The sequence below is a fragment of the Brassica rapa genome, chromosome A01 (assembly GCF_000309985.2).
Source record: "Brassica rapa cultivar Chiifu-401-42 chromosome A01, CAAS_Brap_v3.01, whole genome shotgun sequence".
NCBI classification, from domain to species: Eukaryota; Viridiplantae; Streptophyta; class Magnoliopsida; order Brassicales; family Brassicaceae; genus Brassica; species Brassica rapa.
This window is the reverse complement of record NC_024795.2, coordinates 25,715,249-25,742,471: the sequence shown is the minus strand read 5'-3', so window position 1 is coordinate 25,742,471 and position 27,223 is coordinate 25,715,249. Positions and strand designations below refer to the sequence as shown.

At 34.9% G+C, this 27,223-nt stretch overlaps 5 protein-coding genes across 8 annotated transcripts; 1 reads left to right on the top strand and 4 right to left on the bottom strand.

Annotated features, from left to right (window-relative positions):
* The first annotated feature begins 1,181 nt into the window (after nucleotides 1-1,181).
* LOC103842641 (inactive protein kinase SELMODRAFT_444075) lies at nucleotides 1,182-5,594 on the top strand. Of its 2 annotated transcripts, none has more exons than XM_009119293.3 (11): nucleotides 1,182-1,452; nucleotides 1,876-2,079; nucleotides 2,171-2,653; nucleotides 2,726-2,892; nucleotides 2,976-3,070; nucleotides 3,166-4,196; nucleotides 4,267-4,427; nucleotides 4,497-4,573; nucleotides 4,656-4,803; nucleotides 4,876-5,025; nucleotides 5,105-5,594. In XM_009119293.3, the coding sequence occupies exons 3-11, from the start codon at nucleotides 2,464-2,466 to the stop codon at nucleotides 5,342-5,344; spliced, it is 2,259 nt and encodes a 752-aa protein (XP_009117541.1). In that variant the 5' UTR covers nucleotides 1,182-1,452; nucleotides 1,876-2,079; nucleotides 2,171-2,463; the 3' UTR covers nucleotides 5,345-5,594. The 2 variants fall into 2 exon arrangements, with proteins under 2 accessions (XP_009117541.1, XP_009117547.1); XM_009119299.3 differs by lacking the exon at nucleotides 1,182-1,452 and adding an exon at nucleotides 1,507-1,759 and having other exon boundaries at nucleotides 5,105-5,565.
* Nucleotides 5,595-7,324: 1,730 nt separating this feature from the next.
* On the bottom strand, nucleotides 7,325-9,456 carry LOC103842630 (PRA1 family protein F3). Its single transcript, XM_009119282.3, has one exon. It carries the CDS (start codon nucleotides 8,153-8,155, stop codon nucleotides 7,511-7,513), a length of 645 nt encoding a protein of 214 aa, XP_009117530.1. The 5' UTR covers nucleotides 8,156-9,456; the 3' UTR covers nucleotides 7,325-7,510.
* Nucleotides 9,457-9,689: 233 nt separating this feature from the next.
* On the bottom strand, nucleotides 9,690-10,965 carry LOC103842610 (PRA1 family protein F3). Its single transcript, XM_009119261.3, has one exon. The coding sequence runs from the start codon at nucleotides 10,523-10,525 to the stop codon at nucleotides 9,899-9,901; it is 627 nt and encodes a 208-aa protein (XP_009117509.1). The 5' UTR covers nucleotides 10,526-10,965; the 3' UTR covers nucleotides 9,690-9,898.
* Nucleotides 10,966-11,215: 250 nt separating this feature from the next.
* Nucleotides 11,216-13,031, bottom strand: LOC103842620 (PRA1 family protein F3). Its single transcript, XM_009119271.3, has one exon. It carries the CDS (start codon nucleotides 12,000-12,002, stop codon nucleotides 11,454-11,456), a length of 549 nt encoding a protein of 182 aa, XP_009117519.2. The 5' UTR covers nucleotides 12,003-13,031; the 3' UTR covers nucleotides 11,216-11,453.
* Nucleotides 13,032-13,269: 238 nt separating this feature from the next.
* Nucleotides 13,270-19,375, bottom strand: LOC103842602 (3-epi-6-deoxocathasterone 23-monooxygenase CYP90D1). 3 transcript variants are annotated; one of them, XM_033278725.1, is made up of 8 exons: nucleotides 19,149-19,352; nucleotides 16,288-19,055; nucleotides 15,698-16,022; nucleotides 15,022-15,432; nucleotides 14,585-14,674; nucleotides 14,292-14,477; nucleotides 14,095-14,216; nucleotides 13,270-13,751 (listed from the first exon to the last, which is right to left on the bottom strand). In XM_033278725.1, the coding sequence occupies exons 2-8, from the start codon at nucleotides 16,545-16,547 to the stop codon at nucleotides 13,667-13,669; spliced, it is 1,479 nt and encodes a 492-aa protein (XP_033134616.1). In that variant the 5' UTR covers nucleotides 16,548-19,055; nucleotides 19,149-19,352; the 3' UTR covers nucleotides 13,270-13,666. The 3 variants fall into 3 exon arrangements, with proteins under 3 accessions (XP_033134616.1, XP_009117496.1, XP_018510376.1); XM_009119248.3 differs by having other exon boundaries at nucleotides 16,288-19,369; XM_018654860.2 differs by lacking the exon at nucleotides 13,270-13,751 and adding an exon at nucleotides 13,764-13,981 and having other exon boundaries at nucleotides 16,288-19,375.
* Nucleotides 19,376-27,223: the final 7,848 nt, after the last annotated feature.

Sequence of the window (27,223 nt, the reverse complement as noted above, 5' to 3'; positions counted from 1 at the left end):
TTTTAGCTGAAATCATTCAAAATTTCAAATTTGATCAGATTATTATAATAGATTATCTAACTTTAAAAGACAAACATATTCTATTTTTTTGTGAAATCATGAAAAAGGTGAGCAAGCATTGGAAAAGAGAGACAATATAAGTAAATAAGCAGAGAGAGAGAGAGATGTTCATAATTAGAGCTTCAATTAGTAGGAGAGAGAAAGGAGAGAGAAAGGGTGCAAGGTAGCCACGGCGTCCGGTGGCGCGTCCGAGCGCGTACCGGCGCCGTTGGTTCCCTTCTTTGTTCTTCCGCTTATGTCTTCGTGTGGTTGTTCCGATCTGGCGATTCTCTCCGACATGCGCGCGGATCTGGGTTAGGGTTTTGACTTCGGTTCTCTGCAACTCTTCTTCCCCTGGATTCGCGGCGAGGAGGTAGGTCAGTCAGATCTCCTTGTTCAGCGTCGTTTCTGTTCCGGGTTGTAGAGGCTTCCACAGCTCTTGCATCGCCGTTAAAGTTCCCGGGTTGTGGAGGCTCCTTCAGCTCTGTGGCGTCGGCTAAGCTTCCGGAACGTGGAGGCTCTTACAGCTCCATTGTTGCCGGCTTCTGGTCCCCTGGCTCCATTTTAGGGTTTAGTTTCTTTCTTTTGTTGGGTCGTTCTCTAGTTAAGTTAAGTTGGTTCGGGTTTGTTGGATGAGCTCTCGTCAGAGGACGATGGAAGCTATCCGGTGGAAAGGTCGATGTTTGTGCGAAGCCCCTCCTTGGTCCTTGTTTTGAACTTTGGCGGATGAGATCTCGGTCACGATTGATTCTCTCCATGATTAGGCGCGCCTGGGAGGTTTGGCGGTCGCGGTGAAGAAGGTGAGGAGTTAAAGAGCTTGGGTGTGGATCGGTGAATCGGTGGATGATTCTCCGGTGGTAGTCGAGGAGGGGGAGATGTTGCGGGTCGCGATGGAAGTCGGGCCGACATCCGATTCTCTCTTGGGTCTACGAGTTGCTGGGTTTGGTTATTGGGCCTTAAGCCCGTCTTAGTGTTTTCGGGTTTTGGCCTTCTTGTTTGTAGCCCAATGGTCCTTTGTGGTTTTTGTTGGTTTCTGAGAATTTTGGGCTTGGCCCTTTTATTAATATAACAAATCTTGAGGGAAAAAAAAAAAAGAGATGTTCATAATTAGAAGGACTATAAAGATAGTAATTTTGTTATTACTAGAGAGAGACATAACAAACATAAGTAGAACCTAGAGAGACTAGCTTTTAGCCTAGACAAGGAAAACCCCAAATAAAAAGCTGTCTTAACAAACAAAAAATAAAATTATTTCTTGTTTGTATCTCCAGCAAGCAAAAGCAATTGGATTTAATCTGCATTCTCTCTAGTATTGTGTGTTCTGTGTAAGCCGTGATTTGATTGTGAAAGGAGAAAGAAGCTTGAAGAGTGAAGACAGAGGAAATCAATTGGCAAAAACCAATGCTTCTTCTGGTAATATCATTTTCCCCTCTAAACGGTTGTTGTCTTCTTCTTCTCGTCTCGTCTCTTTTCACTTCTTTGGTTGATTCGTTTTCATGGCAGTGAATTTCATGAAATAGCTTTTAGCTTGTCAATTTTTTCTTTTCTCTCTCGTAATTATTAATTATTAATTATTAATCTCCTTCTTCCTCCTGGCAGTTTGCGATAATTAATTAAATAACTATATATATATGTAATGTATCTATTTATTAATCGCAATGGTTTGCGGTTTTTCATTTTTCATTCTCACGAAATTCGTTTTCTAAATCTTCAGTCAAAGGTTATTGTTGAAGCAGATTTGCGGTTTTAATCTCTTTATTTTATTCAGAGTCTTCTCCTCTTTGATTCTCATCAATCACAATCTCTATCGTTTTACTCTTTTTGTGTATTTTGCAGGTGGAATTTTGAAATTAGGACAGCTGAGGAATCTTCTCGTGTGTCTTGTCTGCTGAAGAGGATTTCAGCTCTTTTTGTTCCTTTGTTATTGTCAGATCCAAAAACCTCAAGAAGCTTTGACTCACTGATAGAGAATAAAGATTCAAAAAAAGAGGAAGCAAAAGGGCCATTGGAGTGTGATTTGATTGGATTCTGAGTGGAGAGGTATCTATTTGGTTGCTTTTTGCTTTATTATTAGCCATTTTTTTTTAGTTTTCTTGGGAGCTCTTGAATCTTCTTTGTTGTTCTTTTCAAGTTTCATTGGAAGAGGGAGAAGAAGAAGAAGAAGAAACGCAGAGACAAGTCTGTGAGTTTTGTACTCATCTGCAATTAATAATCAAGGGGGGGGAGAGAGTCTCTTTGCTTCTTGTCTTGATCTCCACCTTGGTGGTGGGGGCAAAGCAGCTAAATAATGCATACCTAAAAAAGTCCTCGCTTCTTCTTGTTATCTCTCCAACAAAAAAAAGAAGTACAAGTTCCTCTGAGGATTGTGTTTATAAAGAGATATAACATAAAAGGAGGTTCAAGAAACTTTTCTTCTCTTGTTAAATGAGTCGTCTACAGAAGCGAGGGAAGCAGGAGAAGCCTGTAGTGGTATCTGACGGAGCTGAAAAGGTTATTGTTGCTGTCAAAGCCTCTAGGGAGATTCCAAAGACGGCTTTGATTTGGGCTTTGACTCATGTTGCTCAGCCTGGTGATTGCATCACGCTCATTGTTGTTGTCCCTTCTCAAAACTCCGGTACTTTTCTTGCCCACTCTCCTTGTCCTCTCTGTTTATTCTTATCTCATTTAGTTTCTGATGAATGTGTAGGAAGGAAACTGTGGGGTTTCACTAAGAGCTTCCCTATGTTTGCTGGGGATTGTGCAAGTGGTCATAGGAAACCACATTCTGAAGCACTTCCGGAGATCAAGAGTGATCTCACTGACACTTGTTCACAAATGATTCTCCAGCTTCATGATGTGTATGATCCCAATAAGGTTTGTTCTCTAGGCTATAATGATCTTGTAGTAGCATCACATCTTTCTCATATTTTGTTGTTATTGTTTTGTGATTACTTTAGATAAATGTGAAGATTAAGATTGTTTCTGGCTCTCCCTGCGGAGCAGTTGCTGCTGAGGCCAAGAAAGCTCAAGCAAGCTGGGTAGTACTAGACAAGTAATAATAATCTCTTCTTCCATTTTAGTTTTGTGAACATTATATGAGTTAAAATCTCTTAATGATGGTGCTTTGCTGTGTGGTTTGTTTTAAAGGCACCTCAAGAACGAAGAGAAACGGTGTATGGATGAATTGCAATGCAACATTGTGGTGATGAAGCGTTCTCAGGCAAAAGTCCTGCGCTTAAACTTGGTTGGTTCGCCTAAAAAGGGTGCTGAGAAAGAGTCTCCTCTACCTATCAGACCTGAAGCAGCATCTGAAAAGCACAAAAACAACACAAAGGGATCTTCAGATTCCGACAGAGGACTACCTGTAACTCCAACCAGCAGCCCTGAGCTGGGGACACCCTTCACAAGCACAGAACCCGGGACCTCGTCAGTGTCCAGCTCTGACCCGGGAACCTCACCGTTCTTCACTTTGGGAATGAGTGGATACATGAAGAAAGATGGCGCATTGGTCATCAAGGAGAATGATGACTCCGGCTCAGAAACAGAAAGTGAAAGCCAATCACTACCGTCAACGAGTAAGAGATTCCAGCCATGGATATCAGAATACATCGGCACACATCGCCACTCATCTCTCGACGCTGAGGAAAGCCTTTGGAAAACTGACGACAGGGCTCAGATAACCACCACAAAGGCTTTGCTAGAGAAGTTCACTAAACTAGACGTAGAAGCTGGGCTGTCCTCTAGTAGAAGGATGGAGCTTGAGTTCAGTGGAAGCGTAAGAGACGCGATATCACTCTCACGAAACGCTCCTCCTGGCCCGCCTCCTCTCTGTTCCATCTGCCAGCACAAGGCGCCAGTGTTTGGGAAACCGCCAAGGGTGTTTTCATACGCTGAGTTGGAGATTGCAACGGGTGGGTTCTCGCAGGCTAACTTCTTGGCTGAGGGTGGGTATGGATCTGTTCACCGTGGTGTACTCCCTGAAGGTCAGGTGGTTGCGGTAAAGCAACATAAGCTGGCGAGTTCTCAGGGAGATGTAGAGTTTTGCTCTGAAGTGGAAGTTCTCAGCTGTGCTCAGCATAGGAACGTTGTTATGCTGATTGGCTTCTGCATTGAAGACAGCAGACGGCTCTTGGTTTATGAGTACATATGCAATGGTTCACTTGACTCCCATCTATACGGTAATGATGATGCCTAAGATTTATTTGAGCTTTTTGTAATGTTTGCTCAGTATCAAAAGCTCTTATACAGGTCGCCAGAGGGAAACACTAGAATGGCCAGCACGGCAAAAGATCGCTGTTGGAGCTGCAAGAGGGTTACGGTATCTTCATGAAGAGTGCAGAGTTGGTTGTATTGTCCATAGAGACATGCGTCCTAACAACATCCTCATCACTCATGACAATGAGCCACTGGTATATATATAAATGGCCTTTGCTTGTTCAGTGTAACAACACATGTTGTCTCATATGTTATTCTATCAGGTTGGAGACTTTGGTCTAGCGAGATGGCAGCCTGATGGGGAACTTGGTGTAGAGACACGAGTGATTGGAACATTCGGGTGAGGCAACAACTAAAGCTTATCATTGTCTTCCTGAAACTTGAAACTTTGCTAAAGGAATGTTATTTTGGTGGGTGTGCAGCTATTTAGCTCCAGAGTATGCTGAAAGCGGACAGATCACAGAGAAAGCGGATGTCTACTCGTTTGGGGTTGTTCTAGCTGAGCTAGTCACTGGGCGCAAAGCCATTGATATCACCAGGCCTAAAGGCCAGCAATGCCTCACTGAATGGGTAATGAGTTCATATCTTAGTTATCACTTATCACCAAAGTAATAGTACTGATTCTGGTTTCTATGATCTCAGGCACGTCCACTACTGGAAGATTATGCAGTGGATGAACTTATTGATCCGAGGCTTCGAGACCGTTTTGTAGAAAGTGAGGTCATTTGTATGCTTCATGCAGCTTCGTTGTGTATACGTCGAGACCCACATTTGAGGCCACGCATGTCTCAGGTAATCACAAGTAACCATTTAAATCATTCTTCAGTTCAGGATGTGATTCAAACTCATTATTGCCTGGTCAATGATGAAGGTGTTGCGTATACTGGAAGGAGATATGATAGTGGATGGGAACTACGGTTCAACTCCAGGCTCAGACGCAGGCAACAGAAGTGGGAGGTTCTGGGCGGAACATTACAGCGGTCAGCTAACGAAAGATGGGTATGGATCGGGTAGGTTCAGTGAAAGGGTGTCTGTTGAAACGCCAAGACTAGCTTTAAGGGAGAGGGAAAGAGGTCAGAGGTTGGAACTAAACCACAACAAGCAATATTAAGAGCAAGAGAGCTTGCTGAGTAAAATCACATAACTGTGTCTTAAGAAAAGTTTAGTAATGTGGTCCAAAGCTGGCAAGAAAGCTTTTCTGACCCTTTTTGTTTGTATAGTGGGCAAGATGCAAAAGAAAAGTTGCTAAATGTCTTATCAAGGAGTTTGAATTTTTTTTTTGGCAAAAGAAATTAGTAAAAAAAGAACAACACAACGAGATACTTTTTTCTTCTTTTGAAATTGAATTATTGGTTCTGAAAGAGTTGTTCTGCAGTGTGGACAGAGTAGGAACATGAGAAAACAAAAACAGGGAGGGCTTTTCCTAACTCACACGACATTGATTTGTCTTTGCAAATGTAATAATGATGCATAAGAGAAGTCAGCTATATGATGAATCTGACTTGCCTGTCAATACAGTTATGCATTGGGTCCTGATGCAGCAGTGATTAAATGATGCAGTGGACCATGACAAGATCTAGAAGACAAAGAACTTTTTGATTCTGTCCAAAATCTAACATAATATTTTAGAGATGTTAATAGTAAATATATAATAAATATACTAATATATATGTCAGCATGACTAGTAAGTGGAGATTTAAATAAGAAAATACAACTCTCATTTGCTTAGTGGTTATTAATAGAATCTTCTACGGTTTTCCTCATCTTGGATCTCGCATATCTGGAAGAACCAAGAACCAGCTAGAGCGTGAGATTGGGTTAGCTCTGATAGCCATTTGAGTGTAATATTCTAACAAATGTGATATATCATTGTAATTGGAAAATGTAAGAGAAGAAAAATACTCTACTCTATAGGCATGCCGCCTCGGCCAGAAGACGATAAGAGGTTGCCTTGAAGACCATTCATGACATCTGTAGCTTGTTCAATTTCCTGTAACCAGTGAGAGAAAGTATATATATATCTATGTAATTTTGTTCTTATGAACTGTGTAAGGCAAAAACGATGATGAAATGTTAAGAAATATACAAATGCAACAAAAAGCTGTTGCATACTATTACGTACCCTAGCAAGTGGTTTAAATATTTGATTTGATTTGTGCTTACACTAGCTGATGGTGCTTTTACATCTGGATCAGAGTCCGCTTTGTTGTATAAGTTAGCAAGGGAAATCAATATACTAGATTGCTCATCTATTTTTCACCTTGAGGACTACAAACTGAAGCTTTTAAATGTATTATTTCAACCTTTTGGCATTATCATTATCCTTTGGAGAATAGCTTTCCCTTACATGTATGAAAAAATTAAGGAGAAACATGAACATACAATTATGAGATTAGGAATGTTAAGGTAATCAGAACATTACCTTCATCACTCATTCACTCTGGAAGTCCTATATAATATTTAGATGGTTCCTTGTTTATGTTATCGTTCAAATAAACTCGTAACGTCCATTTCATGCAAGACTCAATACTGTTTTATCACTCGATATCGAGAATAGAGTAAAGTAAGTATATATATATATACAATTATACATTTCCTTTCTTTATTTCTTTATAGTTTGATACTTCTATATACGTTGATGTAGCACCCTGGAAACAATCAAAATACAATAAATCCAACCCACGAACAAACCAGTGATGTAACGACATATTAGGGTATGAATGGTGACCAGGGAACGGTGAGAAATAATGCATTCTCTAACGTTCTTAAAAAAAATCACCATTCACAAGGAATAAAAATTCCCTCTTATTCCCTTTCATTCCCTTTTTTGTAGAAAATTTAAGAACAAAACTATTCCTTGTTAAATTTGATAAGAAACAACCATTCCTTTTCATTCCTGATATTTTGTTCTCGTACATTCCTTTTTTATTCGTACCTCTTGATTTCCGAAGACCCTTAATAATAAAAAGTAATTAAAAAAATATGTAACGACGTATTGGTATTGCATGACCAAGTCGACCAAAGTGAAAATGGAACTTTTTTCTATGCTTTGAATTCAACCAAAAGACATGTAAAACCTTTTTTCGTTTAATTAAAAATACTATTTAATATCCCTTAAAATTGGTGGCAAATCGGAGATTGCATGGTGTCCGGCGGGACTAAAGTTTGCCGGAAAAAAATGAAAAACGAAACAGGAGACGTTTGAATGTATATAATAAGCCAATACGTTCGGCCAAACAATCATACCAAACTCTTAAACTCGTAACGTTCCTCACCCTTAACCAAAGCTCAAGTACAAATTAAAGAGAACGAACATGACATGTAAACGGAGAGAGCTCCCATAAGTCTCAGTCATCGTCGCTGCCTCTTCACCCAAGAATAGATCTTCCGTCTTCCGAACCACCGTATGGATCAAGATCGGAACATATACGATCACCAACGGCCAACCGTAGATCACGTACGACGAGTTGGTCACGACGAGAAGAGCCATGGTTAACAAAAACAAGCAAGTCTTGACGATCCGAATCATCTTATCACTGATCTGACAACAGAACAGCTTGATCGGCTCTTCGTCCTCCTGGAGGTAATAAAGTAAGATATAGATGGAAACCAACAAAGTGAAGGCCATGAGCGAGACCGGATGCTTGATAGGACTGCCGAAGAAGGCTATCAAGAAGTTGATGGAAAAGAAGATCCCGTAGTTCGTCCGGAAGTAGTTGTAGTTCGTTTTGAACCTGGAGGAAGCATCGGAGATGCCGTGAGGAAGTCCCATGGAGTGGAGGTCGAACATCACTCCCCAAGGACGACGGGGCATGGCGCACGCGGTGCATTGGTTGTTGTCGCTCGATAGAGACTCGACATCAACCACCGGTGGTGACGGTGATGCACGAGACGAGGTTGGAATCGCGCCATAGTTTGTCATTTATTATCGCGCAGTTTGAATAGAAGAAGAGTCAACGGAAAATAATGAGAAGATTATTCTTAATTTATGGCTGTTATATTATGGAGTGGAGGACGGGTCAACGGAAAATAATGAAGACTGTTCTAATGTATAAACTGGGCCTATTGAATTAAGTGATGAATATTTGCATATAGTCGTTTTTAGTTTTAAGTTTTAACTGAATCTTTGTTTATGGAATAAAAAAAGACTAGTTAGTTTTTTCGCGTATGTAATAATACTATTACAGCAGTGTACCATGAGTGAGGATTTTATTCATATCAATGTCTGAAAATTATAAAGTTAGGTTTTCATGATTTGAGCAGCACCAGCTTATAGTAAGTAGTTGATTACATGCTGAATGACAATATCACAATACTAGTTAATCATGTACGAAAGTTGGCTAATTCTTTTCGTAGATCGCTACGTCCATGCAGGCATATGAAGAACTACCAAATACTATTGCATTAACTATAACTCACTTTTAACAAAAAAAAACTATAATTCACAAATTAATTGAGCTCAAATTTTAGTAAAAATTATAAATGCATAATAACAAAATGATGTTTTAGTTACATAAACCAAAAAGCTACTATTATATTCGATTTTTATTTTGTTAAATGATATCCCTTATGTTTCTAAATAATATTTTTTGAAAATTTCCATATACTATAAATTAATATTTTAGTTATAAGTACATCATTTTTATTCCGAATAATTTCATATGATTCTCATCAGTATTAATTCAAGAAAATTATTTTATCAATTAATATTTTTTAAGGTTTACACCTTCTGTCATGAATTAATTAAAAATACATAGAAAATATAACACTATCTTCATAAACAAGAACATTATTTTCACTTTCTTATTTTGGTATAGTTTAAAGGACCATTAGTAAACGTCAATAACAAGTTTGAAAAGTAGCAATGAGACACGGAGTCGCCAAGAGAGAAAATGAGGCGGACTTCAATATTTTGACTTGTCCATCACACGGCAAAAAAATCGAAAACAATGAAAAAATTGAGAACACAGCTCTCATTTGCCTATTCTCATCACTGTTCTCAGAAGAGAATTGAGGATTCTAGTAATTATGAGAATCTTCTACGTTTTCCTAATCTTGGATTTTGCATATCTGGAAGAACCAAGACCAGAGCCTCAGATTGGGTTAGCTCTGACAGCCATGAGTGTTATAATCTAGTAAAATATGAAAACATTATTGTAATTGAAAAATATAAGACATAAGAAACTACTCTTACTCTATAGCATGCCGCCTCGGTAAGAAGAAGTTGCATGGAAGACTATTCATGACATTCTAGACTTTGATTTAGCTTCTTTATGTAGTTTTCACAACCTAGAAAAACGTTTTCAGCACAATCAAATACGATATAATCTACCCACCAACGATCATCACCAGATGATGTATGGACATATTGCATCACCAATTCGATCAAAGTAAAAAATGGAACTATTTCTCTACTTTCAGTTCAACATTTTTTCTGTACTCTCAATTCAGCCGAAGACAAGTAAACTTTTTTTTAGTTTAGTTAAATTTTATTTAACACAATGTCACGCGGGACAACACCTCGCCGACAAAAAATGAAAAAGAAAGAACATGAGACGTTCGAACGTATTTAAAGTTTATATAATAATTTATACATTTTATCAATCACACTGATAATTGTTTTGACAAATGGTAACAATTCAAACATCTAAAGTCGTAACATCCCTCACCCTAAACAAATCTGAAGAAACAGAGCGAGTATGAGACCCCGATTCCAATAAGTCTCAGTCGTCGCCACAGCCTCTTCATCCAGGAAGAGATCTTCCGTCTTTCTAACCACCGTATGGATCAAGATCACAATACATCCGATCAACAACGGCCAACGGAAGCTGTACGTCTCCTTGGTCCATAAGAGGAGAAGGACAGCTAACAACATTAAGCAAATCTTAACAATCAGAAACGTCCAACTGTTGATATGATAATGGAACAACTCGACTGGCTCGTGGTACTGGAGGTTAAAGAAGAAGATATAGATGGAAACCAACACGGTGAAGGCGATGAGCGAGACCGGATGCTTGATAAGACCACTGTAGATGACTATCAAGTAGATGATGGAAAGGAAGATACTGTAGTTCATCCGGAAGTAATTGGAGTTCGTTTTGATTCTTGATGAAGCATCGGAGACGCTGCGAGGAAGCCCTATGGCGTGGACGTCCAACATCACTCCCAAAGGACGACGGGGCATGGCGCGCGCGGGTTTCGTACGTTGGTTGTCGCTCGATAGAGACTCGACATCAACCACCGGTGAAGTTGATGCATGAGAGGACGTTGGAATCGCGCCATAGTTTGTCATTTATTATCGAGCGGAATATTTGAATAGAAGAAGAGTCAACGGAAAATAATGAGAGACTCTTCTAATTTATGGGAGGGAGGTCCATTGAAGAGTCAACGGTAAATAATGAAAGACACTTCTAATTTATAATTTGGGTACTGTTAACTATGGAGTGGAGGTCCATTGAATTAGGTGATGAACATCTGCCATATAATTCCATACACTATAAATTAATATTTTAGCTATAATCATTTTTATTCCAAATAATTTCATATGATTCTAAATCAGTAGTAATTCTGTAATTCAAGAAATTTATTTTATCAATTAATATTTATTGAAGTTTATACCTTCTATCATGAAGTAATAAAAAATACATAGAAAATATATCTATCTTCATAAACAAGAACATGATACACTTTTTTTTTTTTGGTTTTGATTAAAGGACGAACAAAGCGTATTAGACTATTAGTAAACGTCAATAACGAGTTTGAAAAGTAGCAATGAGACACGGAGTCGCCAAGTGTGAAAATAAAGCTGAGTTCAGTATTGACTTGTGTCCTACAGATCAGATCACACGGCAAAAAGCCGAAGACAATAAAGCGGAAACTTTACATTATTGAGCTTGTTAAAGATGTTGATAATTAAGATTTAATACATTGGAGATGTTCTTACTTGTATAAAAAAAAAATATAGAGCTAAAATACAAGAAACAGTTCACGAGTCTTCGATTATACTAAAAATAAATAGTTGTAACAATTTTGAATGGTTCAAACTTCAAACTCGTAACACTCGTCACCCCAAAACATAATAGTCTCAAACCAAACTCACACCAATAAAAAATGTTAAATCATTACACATACAATGATAAAACAATAATGGTATAATACACAGAAAAGGATACGTAGAAAGTTCGAGATCAATCAATCGATTAATGATGACAGGTATGACGTCAGTCCTGAATAGTCTCAGCCGTCGCCGCCTCTTCATCCAAGAAGAGATCCTCCGTCTTCCTAACAACCGCATGGATCAAAACCAACACAGCTCCGGTCACCAACGCCCCAACTAAGTTAAGCGTCACGTCGGTCAAGAACAGAAGAACGATGGTTATCACCGATAAACAAACCAAGACCGTGTGATCGTCTATCTGATAACGAAACACCTTGATAGGTTCATCTCGAAAGAAATAGAGAAAGATCCAGACAAAAACCAAAACGGTCAAGACGACAAGCGATGTCGGATGCTTGATAAGGCTGAAGAAGATCAGGACCAAGACTACGATCGCGTAGTTCGTCTGGAAGTAGCTGAGGTTCTTCTTGATCCTTGAGTAAGCTTCGGAGACGCCGTGAGGGAGCCTCATGGAGTGGAGATCAAACATCTGTCTCCATGGACGGCTCATGGCGAGTCCGTCTTTGATACGTTGCTTGGCGCGTGAGATGGAGTCGGGATCCATCACCGGAGAGCCATGAGACGACGTCGGAATGGTGCCGTAGTTTGTCATTATTATGTTACTATTATTGTCTCGTGTGAGATTGAATAAATGACTAAAATGGAATATATAAATGTGGGCACTGTTATATGGATGTCCTTTGAGTTAGGTTATACACATTTGCAGAAATTTTATGCTATTTTGATAAAACAAGATTAGTAATAATGTTATAATAGTGTAGCGTGAGGATTTGATGCACTATCTGGTCAATGTCTGAAAATTATAAAAATTTAGATTATCTAGAGTTGGTCAACAGCAACTTAATACTAATAGATTACACGTTGAGGACGGTTTAGTTAATTTTAATTTGATAGATTACAGACACGAAGCCACCGAGTGAGAGATGACATTCTTGAATTGGCCTACATACACGTGCCTCCAATCCAGAGGAGTCACTGTGACATGTAACTACTGTTTCGTGACTTTCGTCACTTGTCATGTCGGCAAATACCTTTAGTAAATATTTACAATTATAGTCCTTTATACTTTGCCATGATATTAATTCAGCCCCAATTGTTTGCTTTCTTAAATATGTAAATACAAACACAGTTGGCCAACAGCTCAGACCAGACGGGTCAAACAAATATCTACCTTTTTTTGGTCAAAAACAAATATCTACCTTATTTTCCTCATTCAATTTTGAAAATTTCACGAAGAAATGAAAACAGAAAAGTGTCGGCACGACGTCGTCTTATCTTACTTAATGGTCTTTCCATTTTCATTGATTTTGGGCTTTTACAGATAGTAAACTTAGTTTTGGGCCTATCATAAGTGAGGCCTAACTGTTGATAACATAATAGTCCATTTTATATCAATGACATCGGGAGTTCACTTTTGACAACATACTACTAGTCACACAACTCGCAAGTTCAAGAAAATGTTAACATTATTGGTTGGTTATGGTGTGATGATATTGGCTGTTAGTGATGTTCAGTGAAAACAACCCTTTTTGTCCTGTTACGTTTAAATTAGTTTCAGTGGGTTGTTATGGAAAAAGTATTTTAACACATTACCAGCTCTCGTCTGCTATTTGACTATAACCATGCAGAGACTATACTTAAAAATATTGCAGAAAAAGAAGATAGAGAGGTAAAATAGGCTTGTACACAATATGTATAAGATAGAGAGACTCAAATAAGTACACAAGTCCAGGAGGCAGAGTCTGTTTCTACGTAACCAACGAACTCCAACGGCCATTCTAACCACTCTTTAAATCCTTCTGACCTTTGTACCAGACCATGACCAAGTAACTAACTCACACTGGTTTACAATATTAGTCTAATGAAATATGACGACTGAAGAGGAATAGTTCATGAAAATTAGGATTCTACATCAGGTATACATATATCAATATCATGCACCATTGACTACAAAAGAAGAAGTTTTATGGTCAACACAAGAAATAAGCACTAGGTTGGGTCTACATGCAGACAACTCAACAAACATAAGGTTTGGTGATTGTGTCCTTATTTGCCTTTTGACGGGAAACGACAAATAGTTAACACGTGTTCTGTCGCCTCCTACACGTGCGATTCCTTTTTGTCTCTACACTCCATCATGTTGTCTGTTCTGTCTCACTATCACTTTCGTTCACTCCCACTTACAAACGCTCGTGTGGCTTCTTTAACCTTTTAGCTTTTGATAATGCAAAATTGATTCTCCGTTTTCCACAACAATCATCTTCTTTTGATCCAAATGGGTAACTTGTTCTTCATATGCACTGTAGGAAAATTTATAATTGTATCTTCTTCTGTAGTCCATCTGCATATCATAATCACCAACAACATTTCAAATAAGTCACTATTAAGAGTTAGAAACAATTAAGTTTAGATCTCAATGTTAATTGCAAGTTTTCCAAAAAAAAATACACTTCCACTTTTGTCTTTTAAGAACTGAGTACAACTTGTCAAAAAAGAGATGCGACTTATCTTGTCCTAAGACTCCTAACGTACCACTTTGTCTAAAGCCTAGAGCACTTAGCCACACCATATCTTTATGTCATCAAAGTTGTTCAAAAGAAAAAAAAATCTTCATGTCATCAAATTTAAATATTTACAATAAATATGAATATTTCTGTAAGAATATAATGTAAAGAACTGATTACCTGAAGCGAGTGACAAGATGGTGAAGGAAAATTGAAGCTTCAAGACGGGCCAAATCGAGACCAGGGCACAATCTCTGTCCACCTCCAAAAGGACTGAAACTACTCGTGCTCATGTCCCTTTCCTATCGTATAAAAATCAATACATTAGATTAAAAATATAAAACGTTTGTATATCAATGTATTTGTGTGATTCTTACTTGCCATCTCCAGGGATTGAATTTGTAGGGAGACTCATAATAAAGTTTATCTAGATGAACTGATCTGAGATAAGCCAAGAAGCACCACCCTTTTGGTATCACGTATCCTTTTACTTCAACATCTTTCATTGCTTTCCGCATCACTCCAATTATAACATTTCCCATTCTCAGTGTCTCTGTAATGACCTGATGATAATTGGTATTTAATGATTTAATTGCCTTTTCACAAGAGAACTATTCATAATTTCGTATGATAAATAAACTTATTCTAGGGACAAGGAGAATATATATACCTTTTGTGTAAAAGGTAATGACAAATAGTCATTCCAATATAGTGGCTCTCCTGTCAATTCTTTCAATCTTTTCAGCTCCATGTTTTCATCCTGATAAATCAAAATTTTATAAAGTAAGAGAAGTGCTAATAAAATTTTCCTGGCGATCATATATCCACGAGTAAATATCAGTTTCCAATCCATAATTAACTTTTCAATGAGTGATTTATATTTTTGTTCCATTGTGAAGTAGAGAAAAGTCTAGCATTATAGCATAAAATTTATTTTTCATGCCTAGAGGATTTGTATACTGGATTCCATACTACGTACGTTTCAAAACTTATAGCCGTCATGTGCAATCTATACTATCTGAAAATCGATATTTAGTTATGATTAGTGGACCAACGAACCAAACATGAAACAACTACTATCACTTGAATGTTGTTTAAGTAAATTACCGTTAAAAAATGAAGAGCACTAGGAGAATCGGAAAGAAATTTGACGGCGAGGGTGATGAGGACAGGTACAGAATCGTGGCCAGGAATCATCATGTCAACCATATTGTTAGCAATCAAATTGTGAGTTAAACTTTCACTTGAGTCCTTAAGCAATACATCCACAACATCTTTTGCAATAACATCATCTTCTTCTTTGTTTTTTGTTCTTCTAACTTTGCCATCTATGATTTTTTCAACTTGCTTCACCATCTTCTTCTTAGCTTGGAGAGATCTATGAAGTTGGGTTCCAGGGAAGTTAACTGGCAATGACATAAGCCCTTTGATGAATTGTTCAAACTCTTTCTTTAACTCGTCTAACTCTTCTCCTTTCTCTACACTTATCAATGCCTTTGCAAGTACTTTAAATGCAACCTACCAGTTAAAATAAAACAATTAATTACATGTGACAAAACAACTAAAAGGGTAAATAATTAGTTCATAAACAAAAAAGAAGAAACTTGTAATCATCATATTCAAATGTAATTATTGCAACCATGTTCTTTAAAATATATAATGTTCCATGGTAGCATCATTATGAGTGTCCTTTATTATTTTCTCAATCAGTGCATGGACCATCATATATACAAAGAAAAACAATTATTAAAGAAAATACTAATTAATGGAAGAGTATACTAACCGTCTTGGAGATATCTTGAAGGAGAACAGGTTGGTCCTCGGACCATTGATCCATGGATTCGGACAAATACTTGTGCATGTCTTTGACAACTTGAGCTTTGAGAAGTGGTGACTTTAAGAACGAACCGACTAGTCCATGGAACCTTCTATGCAAACTCCCGTTTATCAGAAGTATCGACGATTTTCCCATTAGCTCCCTCACCGTTTTTGGGTAGAAGGGCACGAAGGCGGTCGGGTCGCTTTGTAAAACTATTTTGTTAACTTCTGCGTCCGTCGACACGATCGTAGCAGTTCCAAATATATGCGACTTAAACACTTTCCCATACCTTTTACATACATAAAACCACATGTTTATAGATTATATAGAACAATAACGTCTTTAAATGGCAAAAATATCATAATTTCCCATATTTTATATTGTTTAGGTATTGAGTATTCCAATCTTTCTAAAAATTATTTGAATATGAATTTGATGGGGATTTTTTTTTTCACTTTTTCTACAAAGGGTCTTTTTCTTTAGTATTAAATTTATTACATTTTGTAAATACATTGTGAACATTAAAATGTAAAGAGAGGGAGAAGAGTTCATACATAAGTCGGCGCTTGTCCATGAAACTCTCTGGATGGTCTGAGTAAGCAGAAGAGATAAACTCGATGGTTTCTCCGATGACAGGCCATCCCAAGCTTCCTTGTGGAAACACTAGTCCGTGGCTGTTAGTATTAACATGATCAATAATTTTTTTCTTGGAAGCTGAGGATGATCTAAGACCGTTGATCTTGTTAAAGACGATGACGATGATGATGGCAAAGAGGAGGAAGGAGAAGAGAAAAACTGATGAACAAGTGTCCATTAATGTTTTAACTTAGCCGCACGCACACGAATGGATTTGTGTTTTAAAAAATTTGGGTTTTTTTTGTTTTTGAGACTTTCTTTCACTTTGAATCTGTCCGGGTATCTCTTTATATAACTTTAATCATGGTGCGGTGTGGCAACAAATCATGTGGTTGATAATTCGTTTATTTTATTCTAGATTTTTTATTTAATTCTAGACGTGATAATGTAAAGTATATAATTGGTAAGATAGTACGTCATTACACTCTCGATCTTTAATCTTGATTTCGGCAGAATCTAATCTGCAGCTCGACGTACAAAAAAAAAGAACACAGAAACATAAAAAGAGTATAGTTGGAAAAGAATAAGAAATAAAGCATGCATGACGCAAGGATAAAATACCAGAAACCAAGCATATAATAATTTGTATATTCCTTATAATATCGTAACATAAATCTCAAATAGAGAAATATACCTCCAGTTTAATTAAAGTTACGTTTACAAAGGGCAGGAAATAATATGGACTTGAGCAAAAGAAAAAAAAAGTTCTACTTAGATCTTAGAACACGCAAAGAAAAAGAAATACATACGTCGTTTTGATCACTCATATATGATCATTCCAGCCAAACAACTAAGAACAACTATTTTGCAAAAGGTTTAATTGTCCTTTTTGTTAAATAAGGCTAATTATTTGAAGAAGTAAGGTTGTATAGGGAATATTATTTGCAAAAAGAAAAGAAAAAGACTATATTGAAGAAAGTGTGATAATTATCTTTTGGCTTGTGGGGTATTTTTGGGTGCGCCTTCGTGCAAAACTCCATTAGGCCACGGACCACCTATCTTATTTCACATATATTTACACATATTTTTGTCATGATTGTAGTGGATACATGCATGTCCATATGTGTTATCCATGTATGCGCGAAGATATGCATGAGAATATATTTATAGTACTATATCTATGTGTACATATGCCAATACGTACGCGATAACAACGTTGCGAAGGATAACGTACGCAGATCATAACGGTTTCTTGAGAGTTTGAAAAATATCGTTTGATTTTGAGACCAGAAACTGATTAAATGTGTTAAGATTGGAGATGTAACAAATTTTGGACTGCAGATATATTAGTCTTGGAATACATTACGTAACAAAACGAAGCTCTACAAGAAAAGCATGATAGATTTATGTAAGGCCAATTCAATCTCCTCATGATTAGACCATATGCGCACCTTCTCACTTTCATACAGTTTGTGCATGTATGGTCGGCTGTATAATATATTAGATTCTAAGGAAGTGAGATTACTTAGCCGCTTGACTACTTTCGATATCGTTGATTATACGAACTTTGAGCCTAAAAGCTAATTTCTTAATTCTAATTAACATATAACCTTTTGACTAATGCCAAACAATAAAAAATTTCGTTCTCTTTTTATTCACTTTAGAATAGTTTTCTCATTACTATTAATTCTTTTGGGAAGCCTACGATTCATTTATGATATCTATAAACGCCATTTACAAGCTTTTCAAACAAGCAATACCTAACACGGGAGCTATCTTATCATCACTTGCTTGCATACATTTTGATAAAGAAAAAAATGATATATACAATAAGAATTAGTGCTTTGATCATATCTAATTATTGCATGAGTCCATTTAGTTTAAGGTCGTGCATCTTTGGAAATCCGAGAGGGTTTTTGAATAAATTATGTGAAATTTCTTAATCTATTATTTACTTTTTGTTGTATAAATATGTGTATCTGTATTACTTGTTTCGCCCAAAGAAGCAAAAGTCTCACAGATTGAGAGCTGACAGAAATATAATAAGGAAAATAATTCAAAATTAATGAGAACCAAATGATTATATTAATTAATGTTATTTATAATTCTGGGGAATTGTTGGGTTGTTTTCGTTTGGACCATACCTCCATGACTCCATGTGAAGAACCACTTGAAGTTAAAAACCGGAGAATATTTTGCCCCATTTGATTTCACAATCTCTAGGGTTTTGGATAGCCAAGAACATGATCTTTGTCCTCTTATTATGAAATTGATGCAAATCAACTATCATTTTGACCCTTCGATGAAATTTATGCAATACTCTTTTTTTTGTAATGAAAGTATAATATCCAATTTCAAGAGAACAATGCATAATTAATAGGAAATGTTTAAATTGAACAAACACTAAATAAATGGAATACTTGTAAGTACTCTTTCATGACCACATGACCATAGACTGACTGAACCCAACACCAAGAAAAGTTGTACCTCAAATTCAAAGACTAACTGAATCCAACACCAAGAAGTTGTGCCTCAAATTCAAACTCAAATCGGCCATAAGCTATATACTATCTTTATCAGTGACTAATCACATGATTTTGGCTTAGAATAAACTACATCATTATAGATTCCTGGTCTACTGATTCTTTGTCCTCTTCCAACATGCATTTGAACTTTGAAGAGCTCTCCCTCGTTGTTGCTTCAACGGTAATGTTGGCTCATGTGTCACAAACTGGGTTTGCAGCTACTACAAAACAAGAAAACACAAGCGAAAGTATACAGTCAGATTAATGTCATGAAGGAGAGTTTCTCGGATAAAAATATATTGTCGTTTGTAAACCGGGATAAAGTTTCTAACTTTAACCTTGCGCAAAAGAACAGGTAAAACCAGGAGGGTCCTCGGGTAGGTGTCGACAAGTTATATAACACACTACACTATAGATGAGATTCATGGACCACCAAATACAAGTCTTAGTTATCTCACATGGAGATCTGAAAAGACATGCTAGCTGAAAAGGCAAGTGAATGGGAAAAAAACAAACCGAAATGCTAATCCAGATAAGCAATGACCCCTACTCACTGAGGAGTGAGTGAGAGAGGTAGATGTGTGTTTAAAGTGAGAAAAATAAAACATAGATGACAATACTTGAAAGAGGAAAACAAACAAATGAAAATCTTCCTATAGAAAAAATAATATATGATCTCTCTTAAAAGGCATCTTGGATCCGTTTCTTATCACCCTCTAGCCTCTAGGGTAGTATCCCTAGCTATCTGAACATAATCTAGAAAATAAACTATAATCATTTTCATGTTGAAGGCACAAGAAAAGGATAATCCGCTTGTCAATTCATGTTTCTTTACCGTTACATTAACCAACAACGAATCCGGTAGACGTGAATGATAGCTGATGAATCAATAAGCTATAACCAGCAACGAGCTAAAATGTTTCCGAACGAAAACTCTTTGTAATGGTTATGAAATATCTAAATGACCATGTAACAAATTAAAGATAGATATTTCATGAAGACAAACAATGATATGTTTCTCCTTTCAAAAGCAACTTCCAAGGCTCGAGGTATTGTTTTGAGAGGATCCAAAATTGATTAGTCTTTTATACATGGACTAAGAATTTGACCAAACATGAATCCAAGTCGATAATGTGAGATTTTAACGTCTCCGCTCAATAGTTAAAACCCTCCGACCCGGTATCTATATAAGGGCTCAATGGGTAAATAGACTTTCATCTATAGCCCAAGTTAGGCCCAATAAAGCTATATGATACGACGACATGGCCTTTATCGCTATTCGCTATCGACTTTGATGATCTATATTATTATATGGAATGTGAAACATGGTCTCCCAAGTCCACCAAAGCTGGATAAACCAATATCTATCTTCTGTACTTCCTCGTTAGCTTCTATATGAGATTCCATATGTGAAGCTCATTTTCCATTGCAATTTGAGCTTTACGCTTTATGCTTTATGCATATATCAAGTTTTTGTTGCCCTTAATCTTTGATTTTTTTTTTTAGAATTTTTTTTTTGTTTTCCATTGCATTTTGAGCTTTTGCTTCATGCATATAGAAACTGAGCTGAACCGGTCGGATACTCGGTTCCGGTTAAAAGTCACATGCCTAATGAAAATGTGAATTTCAAGTTGCGCCAATCGACTAGTACGTATTGTCACGTATATTGTTGATAAACATAACAATAAATTGTAAATGTAACCTTCGTCATTTGATCTAATCCACATCAGCAACATCCTTATCCAAAGATGAAGAGCAAAACAACTAGCTACTAGTCTATATAGATTAAATGCGACAGTAGACTAGATTGGGTCGTCATTAGTGACTTTTCTTTATGAGTAGGCCCATTTGAACCATCGCGCCCATAAACGTCAGACAGAAAACCTGTGTGTACTATTGCAATGGATCACAATGGACCGACCAAATCAATCAATGTTGGATTCGTTATATAAAATATCATAATTTTGGTTCTTTCCTTTACTAAAGAAAACTGAGGATGTTTTTATAATAAGAGGATAATAAATTAAACGAGCTCGATGCATTCTCGTTTTGCTAATATTTGTATCAGATTTGTCCCAAGGGACCGCTAAAAAGATTGAGGGTGATGGGAATGGTTTTAAATTGAATATGTGGCAGTCTCATCGATATTGTTTTTTTTCTCGTGTGAATAAAATAACTCATATATCTGGAACATACAAAAAAAAAATAACACATCAAATTTTTGTAACTCAGAAAAAGAAAAAAAATGTAACTCATATCTTTTACTCTGAAATAGCCACACATTTTCTTTGTAACGCGATATGCCTTCTCGTCCCATAACATGCAAATTATCCAGTAGATTTTCATTGATCCTACCGACAAGGTTGCCGTGGCATCATATCGTGCCACATTAATGGTGGACCCTATATTTTCTTGCTTGCATGTCATCCTAATCCCTCTCGTTTGTTCATCAACCATTCAGATATCAGAGTAAAATACAATTCGGATGAGAGTGCTGAGTCTCAAAACTTGTTTTTTTTGCTACGTATATAAAAGATAAAAAGGATTTTTTTTCGTTCCTTTCATTGATAGTTCTTTTTGAGATTCTAGTTTCTTTTTTTTTACATTCGACATTATGTAATGTCCAGTCTCGTAAAAGGATCATCATTCTTTGTATTCTTATGTAGTAAATAAACATATATGTGTATTTGAAAGAAGTGAGCATTTTAAAATATGATATGTCAAAAAGAAAAGATGTGTCGAGAAAGTGAAGAAGAAGAAACGAGACCGTTCATATATGAAGATAAGATAAGGCAATCACCGAAAAAGGAAAGCAAGAGCTAGCCAAAACAATCTACATATTAATTAATCCATCGAAATAAATGTATCCTCTCAAAATTTATAGGAACCTCTCCTTGCTATATATGGATAAGCTTAATGTGTTTATTTACTCGAGATTCTGTTTGTGAAAGCTACGTAGCTATATTATATGTACGAGTGTGTGACGTTCAAATTTGGAGATTGTTCTGCAAAAGTCTAATTACGAATAATATTTTATGCACTATAACAGATAACAGATATGTTCGTCGATAATTTAACAGCAAACCTGCCTGCAATGGGCAATCACAAAAAGATGATTTACGCTTTCGTAAGTATTGCAACGTTATATTAACGTATGTAAGCGTATTAGATCAAGAACATAAGAAATTTCAGTGATCGTATTGGAATCCTCCTTTAGTATAATTATCAATATAAGATGCAACATGATGCAAAACTGTCCCTGGGAAAACATATATGATTAATTATTAAATATGTCATTTATCGATAAAATATAAATATCTTTGCAAGTAGTGGTGGTAACCTATGAGCTCATAATACAGTCAGAACAATGTGGAATTCAATTGGTTAACAGTAACCTGTATATGTAGACTATAATTAATTGGATTTTAGAAAAGAAACTGGAATTCCTTGTGATTAACTTATTAGTGGCAAAATAATTTCATTCACGTTCTAATCATCAAGAGCACACGTGATTTTTACATGATACGTTGACCTATGGAATGTAAAAACTAATAATAAATGGTTAACTCCCAAGTAATGGATCTGTGCGGGAGAGACTTATGAGTCCATATATTTAGAATTATCCTTTTGAACTACGTACTGCGTATTTCAATGATCTAACGTACCATAGTTGGAATTGGATCAGACACAAGTCCATGGGTTTTCTAATGAATATGAAGATAGATATTAACTGATTCAAAACAAGTATTTGCGTTTAATGTTTCTACTTGGATTACATGAGTCCATGTATAGATCAAACGTGATGTACATGTTGAAAACATGACAAACTGACAAAAAAGGTTTACAGGTGCAATCAATTCTTAAAGATTGTCAAGTATAATCTCTCAGTACTAAGATAAACGATTACAGCATTTTTATAGTTGACTATAGACTATAATAATGAAGATTTAAAGACAACATCTCTGATTTAAATCTACATTAACACAAGTACAGCAGAAACATGGCCTACTTCGCGTTAGCTTCTCTCTTTCTGGAGCTATATTATTATATACAGCCACACAGTACAGGTTTTGCAAGATCCGCCGTAAGATCCGGAACCAAAAAAGTCAAACCGGTGCAGTACTAAATATTCTGTTTATCCACGCGCTACAAGCCACACGTGAAAGGTAGTTTAATGAACAAGAAGAGATAAGCAGAAACTCGGACGCGGAATTGTTGTTGTCGTCGCATACTCGCAATTAGAGCATTTCCAATGGTGCTTCATTTTCACTTTTTGCTTTATTTTTTACTTTATTGGTATTTTATTTTTTTCTTCATTTCTTTAAATTTTGAAGAATTGAACAATATTTCTTCAAATTTGAAGAAATACTGTTCAGTTCTTCATTTTTTTAAGATGAACTCTTTTATTTACAAACAAATCCTTAATTTTTATTTATTGTCATTTTTTACTTAAACAAATTAAAAATGTTAATGCCATCCAATTAATTTCAAATTTTACATTATTACTTTTATCGAATTGAATGTTAGTAACGAAAAATATGAAATTATTGATTTCTAAGAATTTTATGTTCGATTTAAGAGAATTTAGAATAAAATAAGCTCATTTTTTTATTTTAAAATACATATAAGAGATATATGTATTTAGTGCTTTTTATAAAATCTTTTGCTTATTTATTTATGTTATGTGTAATAATTGTATTATATAATAAATAGTAATTGGTCGAATTAATGTTAAAACAATACAGATGGCTAAAATTAGTAAATTTGATAAAGTATAAGGTGTTTTTAATAATTAATTATAAAGTGGTGGTAAAATATATTTAGAATATTCCATTTTGAACAAAAATATGAAGCAAACCATGAGAGAGCATGTTGCTTCGTTTTTTGAAAATTTTTAAATTTTAAAGAAAAAAAATGAAGTTAACAGTTGGAGATGTTCTTAACGGGTTTGGTCTATGTTTGTTTATTTACTAGGTGTTTTGTCCGCACATGCGGATATGATCGTTTTACTAATAGTTAGTAATATATTTATTATGATTTAAACATCATGATATCTTATTCTTTATATTTTTTATCATTTTAGATCTCTTCGATTTTTATTTTGATCTACGTCCTCTTAACACAAAGGAAAGCTATAAAACTATGAAACCGTAAGAGCATAATTACATATCAAATATTCCACCCAATAAAGTAAAGTAAGAATATGAACTTTTGGTCTCTCTTAATCTACTTTGTATTTTTGAACCATAAACATGAATTAACTTACCAAAAAAACATTAAACACACAAAATCTAAATACGAACAAAATAAATAAAAAGTAAAATAAAAACTAAAGTTCGATGATAATTCTGAAGATTAAAAAACACGAATTGAGATAATGACAATATTTCATTGGTTTACTTGATCAATATATACATTGATTTATTTTAATATTTCATAAGTTTACTTTTAATAAAAGAAACAACATATAATGATAGTTTTATTATTAAAGTTAATTTATGGTTAATTATATAATGATAAATCTAATTATTCATTAAAAATATATTTACTTTTGGCCGTTTTAAAAACTAAACCATTAAAGACATGTTCATAACATGATTACATAGGCAATTCTCTAAATTTAATATCAAAGCATATTTTTCTTATATCTTAAACAGTAATAAAATATACACGTAAAATAACTACTGAAATAATTTAGAATACCTAATTCTAAATTCTAAATTCCATGTAACAAGACCGATTTGATCCTAGTATTTCAGACTCAAAGAAAGAAGAAAAACATAGAACTTCAACTATAAAAAACAAATATCAAAAGTACATAAATATAGATGTTAAAAACTATAATCGAGACAACTTGGAATGAATGAGAAAATTAAAACTATAGAGTTTAAAACATCTTACATCATATGAAAATAAAAATTGGTCATAACTTTTTAAAAATAATTATACTTGTAATTCCAATTAGAAAGTTTAAAATAGTTATGTTATTTAAATTAATAAATTAATGATTTAAGCTAAAAACTAATAAAAATCTTGTGAAAGTTAAAATAATTATAATCATAATTCCAATTATAAATTTCGAAATATTTATATTATTTAAATTAATAAATTAATTAGAAATCAAAATATTTATATTATTTAAATTAATAAATTGATGATTTAATCAAAAAACTAATAAGAATATGAAAAATAAACAAACTTAGCTAAAATCATGGAGAATGTGACAAATCAGTAAAATCACTTCATAAATAATAGTATGATGACAAAATATTTGTATTATTTAAATTAATAAATTGATGATTTAATCTAAAAGCTAATAAAAATATGATAAATAAGCAAAATTAACTAAAACTATGAAGAATGTGACAAATCAGCAAAATCATTTCATATATTTAAATTAATAAATTGATGATTTAATCTAAAAACTAATAAGAATATGACAAATAAACAAAATTAGCTAAAATTATGAAAAATGTGATAAATCAGCAAAATCACATCATAAATAATAGTACAGATTTATTTGTACATCGTTTCATTTTCAGCTAAATATCTGATGAGGACAAAATGTAGTTTTATTCAGCGTAATCGATTGCGTTTTAACTTTAATGATGCTTTACAAACACGATAATTCCCCTTTTCGCCACCTTATCTTTTCGTTTAGAACAATTATTGTGTATGTTTGCGTGTTTTGATGAGTAGGGAGTATATTAGATTATGGATAGTTAATTGATAGCTTCCCCCTCCATTAATATGAATATGACATATCGACGAAATTTATGAGATTGTATAGACACAGCCAGCCATACATAGGTTGCACCGTCGAATCTCGATGGCCTCATGACTCATGAGCGATTGAAGATAATATGATAAATCAATGTTTGTTACAAAATCAAACCAATAATAAATATAAGAGGTCATCTAGTTAATAATCTGTTCGAAGTTAACAATAAATTCGTCTGTATATAATTGTTTCATAACAAAACAAGATGAACTTTATAGTCTTAATAAATATGTATAGTTTTAGGTAGAGAGATGAAAAGACACTTCAATATTTCAAAAGTTTGCATGTGTTCAGTGGTTGAGATAATTATTGGTTTGATGTCTCACGAACCCTCCTCTTAAATATCTTACAGTTTGCTAATCTAGAAATGTCAGTTATATATAGTACTTGTAGAATTCGAAAATAATAATTTTGAAATCCCAGCTGTTTACAACAAAAAAGGAATACTATGTAAAATTTCAGAATAATCTGTATCGCGAGCGTGAGTAGACGCGCCATATGGGGATATCGGTGGTGGGAACTGAACAACGTTTTTTTTCCTGGACAATATTTTTTTTATGTAAATTTATTTTGACAACTTTATGCGTGGTTAAACGCCGTAAAAATGTAATGGGGGTAAGATTGAACTCATACAAATAAAAAATAATTACTAGCAAAAAGAATCTGTGCGAGTTATTTTTATTGTTTCTTGTCTTGTAAATGTCTGCATAGAATTTGTGGTGGCGAAACCTAACCCGTGACATTCTTGTAAGGTGTTGGGCCAATACTATCACGCGCATAGAAGAGCGAGAAGAGCACACGTAGCGTTAAGAAGAGAGACAAACTCGTGATTATGGAGGAGTTGAGTGATGCGGGGTTTAATATTGTGTACCATTTTAGCTTAACAAATTAAACGTCTGATTATTTGATAACACCAAAACTCCACGCCTCCCACTTAAGCCATACTTACTTCCTAACTAGAATGAACTAAAACTCATTTTATAGCATGTCTTTACTTTCAACGATAGATACACTTTTTGGTGACAAACAAGTAGATTAGTAAGTAAGAGAAGTCAATTCCAGCAGTTGTAGAATTTATAGTTTTCTTGTATGAAATGGATGATAACTAGCTTCCTATAATTTTACATTGTCAAACACACGAGAATAAACCACAAAAAAACTATTAAAACAAAACATAATTGAGATAAATATTTATTTTAGGATTTCTATATCTATTCTATTAAAATGAATAATCACAATTTTTTAGATCCAAATCTATACTACTCAAAAGTTAATATTCACTTTCTCAGTAGAAAATTTCTATTTATTTATCTCGATGAAATTTTCCTGAGCTCGATAATTATAGAATTTATAAAAAAAAATATTTTATTTTTTTACTGAAATTTAAATCACTTCCGAAATTAACATACACTTATACACACACGGATCAAAACCGTTATAAATGGTCTCTTTATTACATGTTCACAACAAGATAAAGAGTTTATAAATTATGGACATTTTTTAAAAAAGAATTCGGTCTCGTAAATGCTCTTTTTACATAAAAACATCCGGGAATTCTTGAAAATGCATTTTAAACCTTAGGTGTTTAATTAATTTTTTAATCAACAA

What these genes read in the sequence shown, in the direction of transcription:
- LOC103842641 (XM_009119293.3), top strand. Translation starts at nt 2,464, where the DNA reads ATGAGTCGTCTACAGAAGCGAGGGAAGCAGGAGAAGCCTGTAGTGGTA. An exon ending in CTCATGACAATGAGCCACTG is followed by an intron (nt 4,428 to 4,496) that starts GTATATATATAA and finishes TTATTCTATCAG; the next exon opens with GTTGGAGACTTTGGTCTAGC. An exon ending in CGAGTGATTGGAACATTCGG is followed by an intron (nt 4,574 to 4,655) that starts GTGAGGCAACAA and finishes GTGGGTGTGCAG; the next exon opens with CTATTTAGCTCCAGAGTATG.
- LOC103842630 (XM_009119282.3), bottom strand. Translation starts at nt 8,155, where the DNA reads ATGACAAACTATGGCGCGATTCCAACCTCGTCTCGTGCATCACCGTCA.
- LOC103842610 (XM_009119261.3), bottom strand. Translation starts at nt 10,525, where the DNA reads ATGACAAACTATGGCGCGATTCCAACGTCCTCTCATGCATCAACTTCA.
- LOC103842620 (XM_009119271.3), bottom strand. Translation starts at nt 12,002, where the DNA reads ATGACAAACTACGGCACCATTCCGACGTCGTCTCATGGCTCTCCGGTG.
- LOC103842602 (XM_009119248.3), bottom strand. Translation starts at nt 16,547, where the DNA reads ATGGACACTTGTTCATCAGTTTTTCTCTTCTCCTTCCTCCTCTTTGCC. An exon ending in GTGCTCTTCATTTTTTAACG is followed by an intron (nt 14,675 to 15,021) that starts GTAATTTACTTA and finishes TTGATTTATCAG; the next exon opens with GATGAAAACATGGAGCTGAA. An exon ending in CATTACCTTTTACACAAAAG is followed by an intron (nt 14,478 to 14,584) that starts GTATATATATTC and finishes AATTATCATCAG; the next exon opens with GTCATTACAGAGACACTGAG.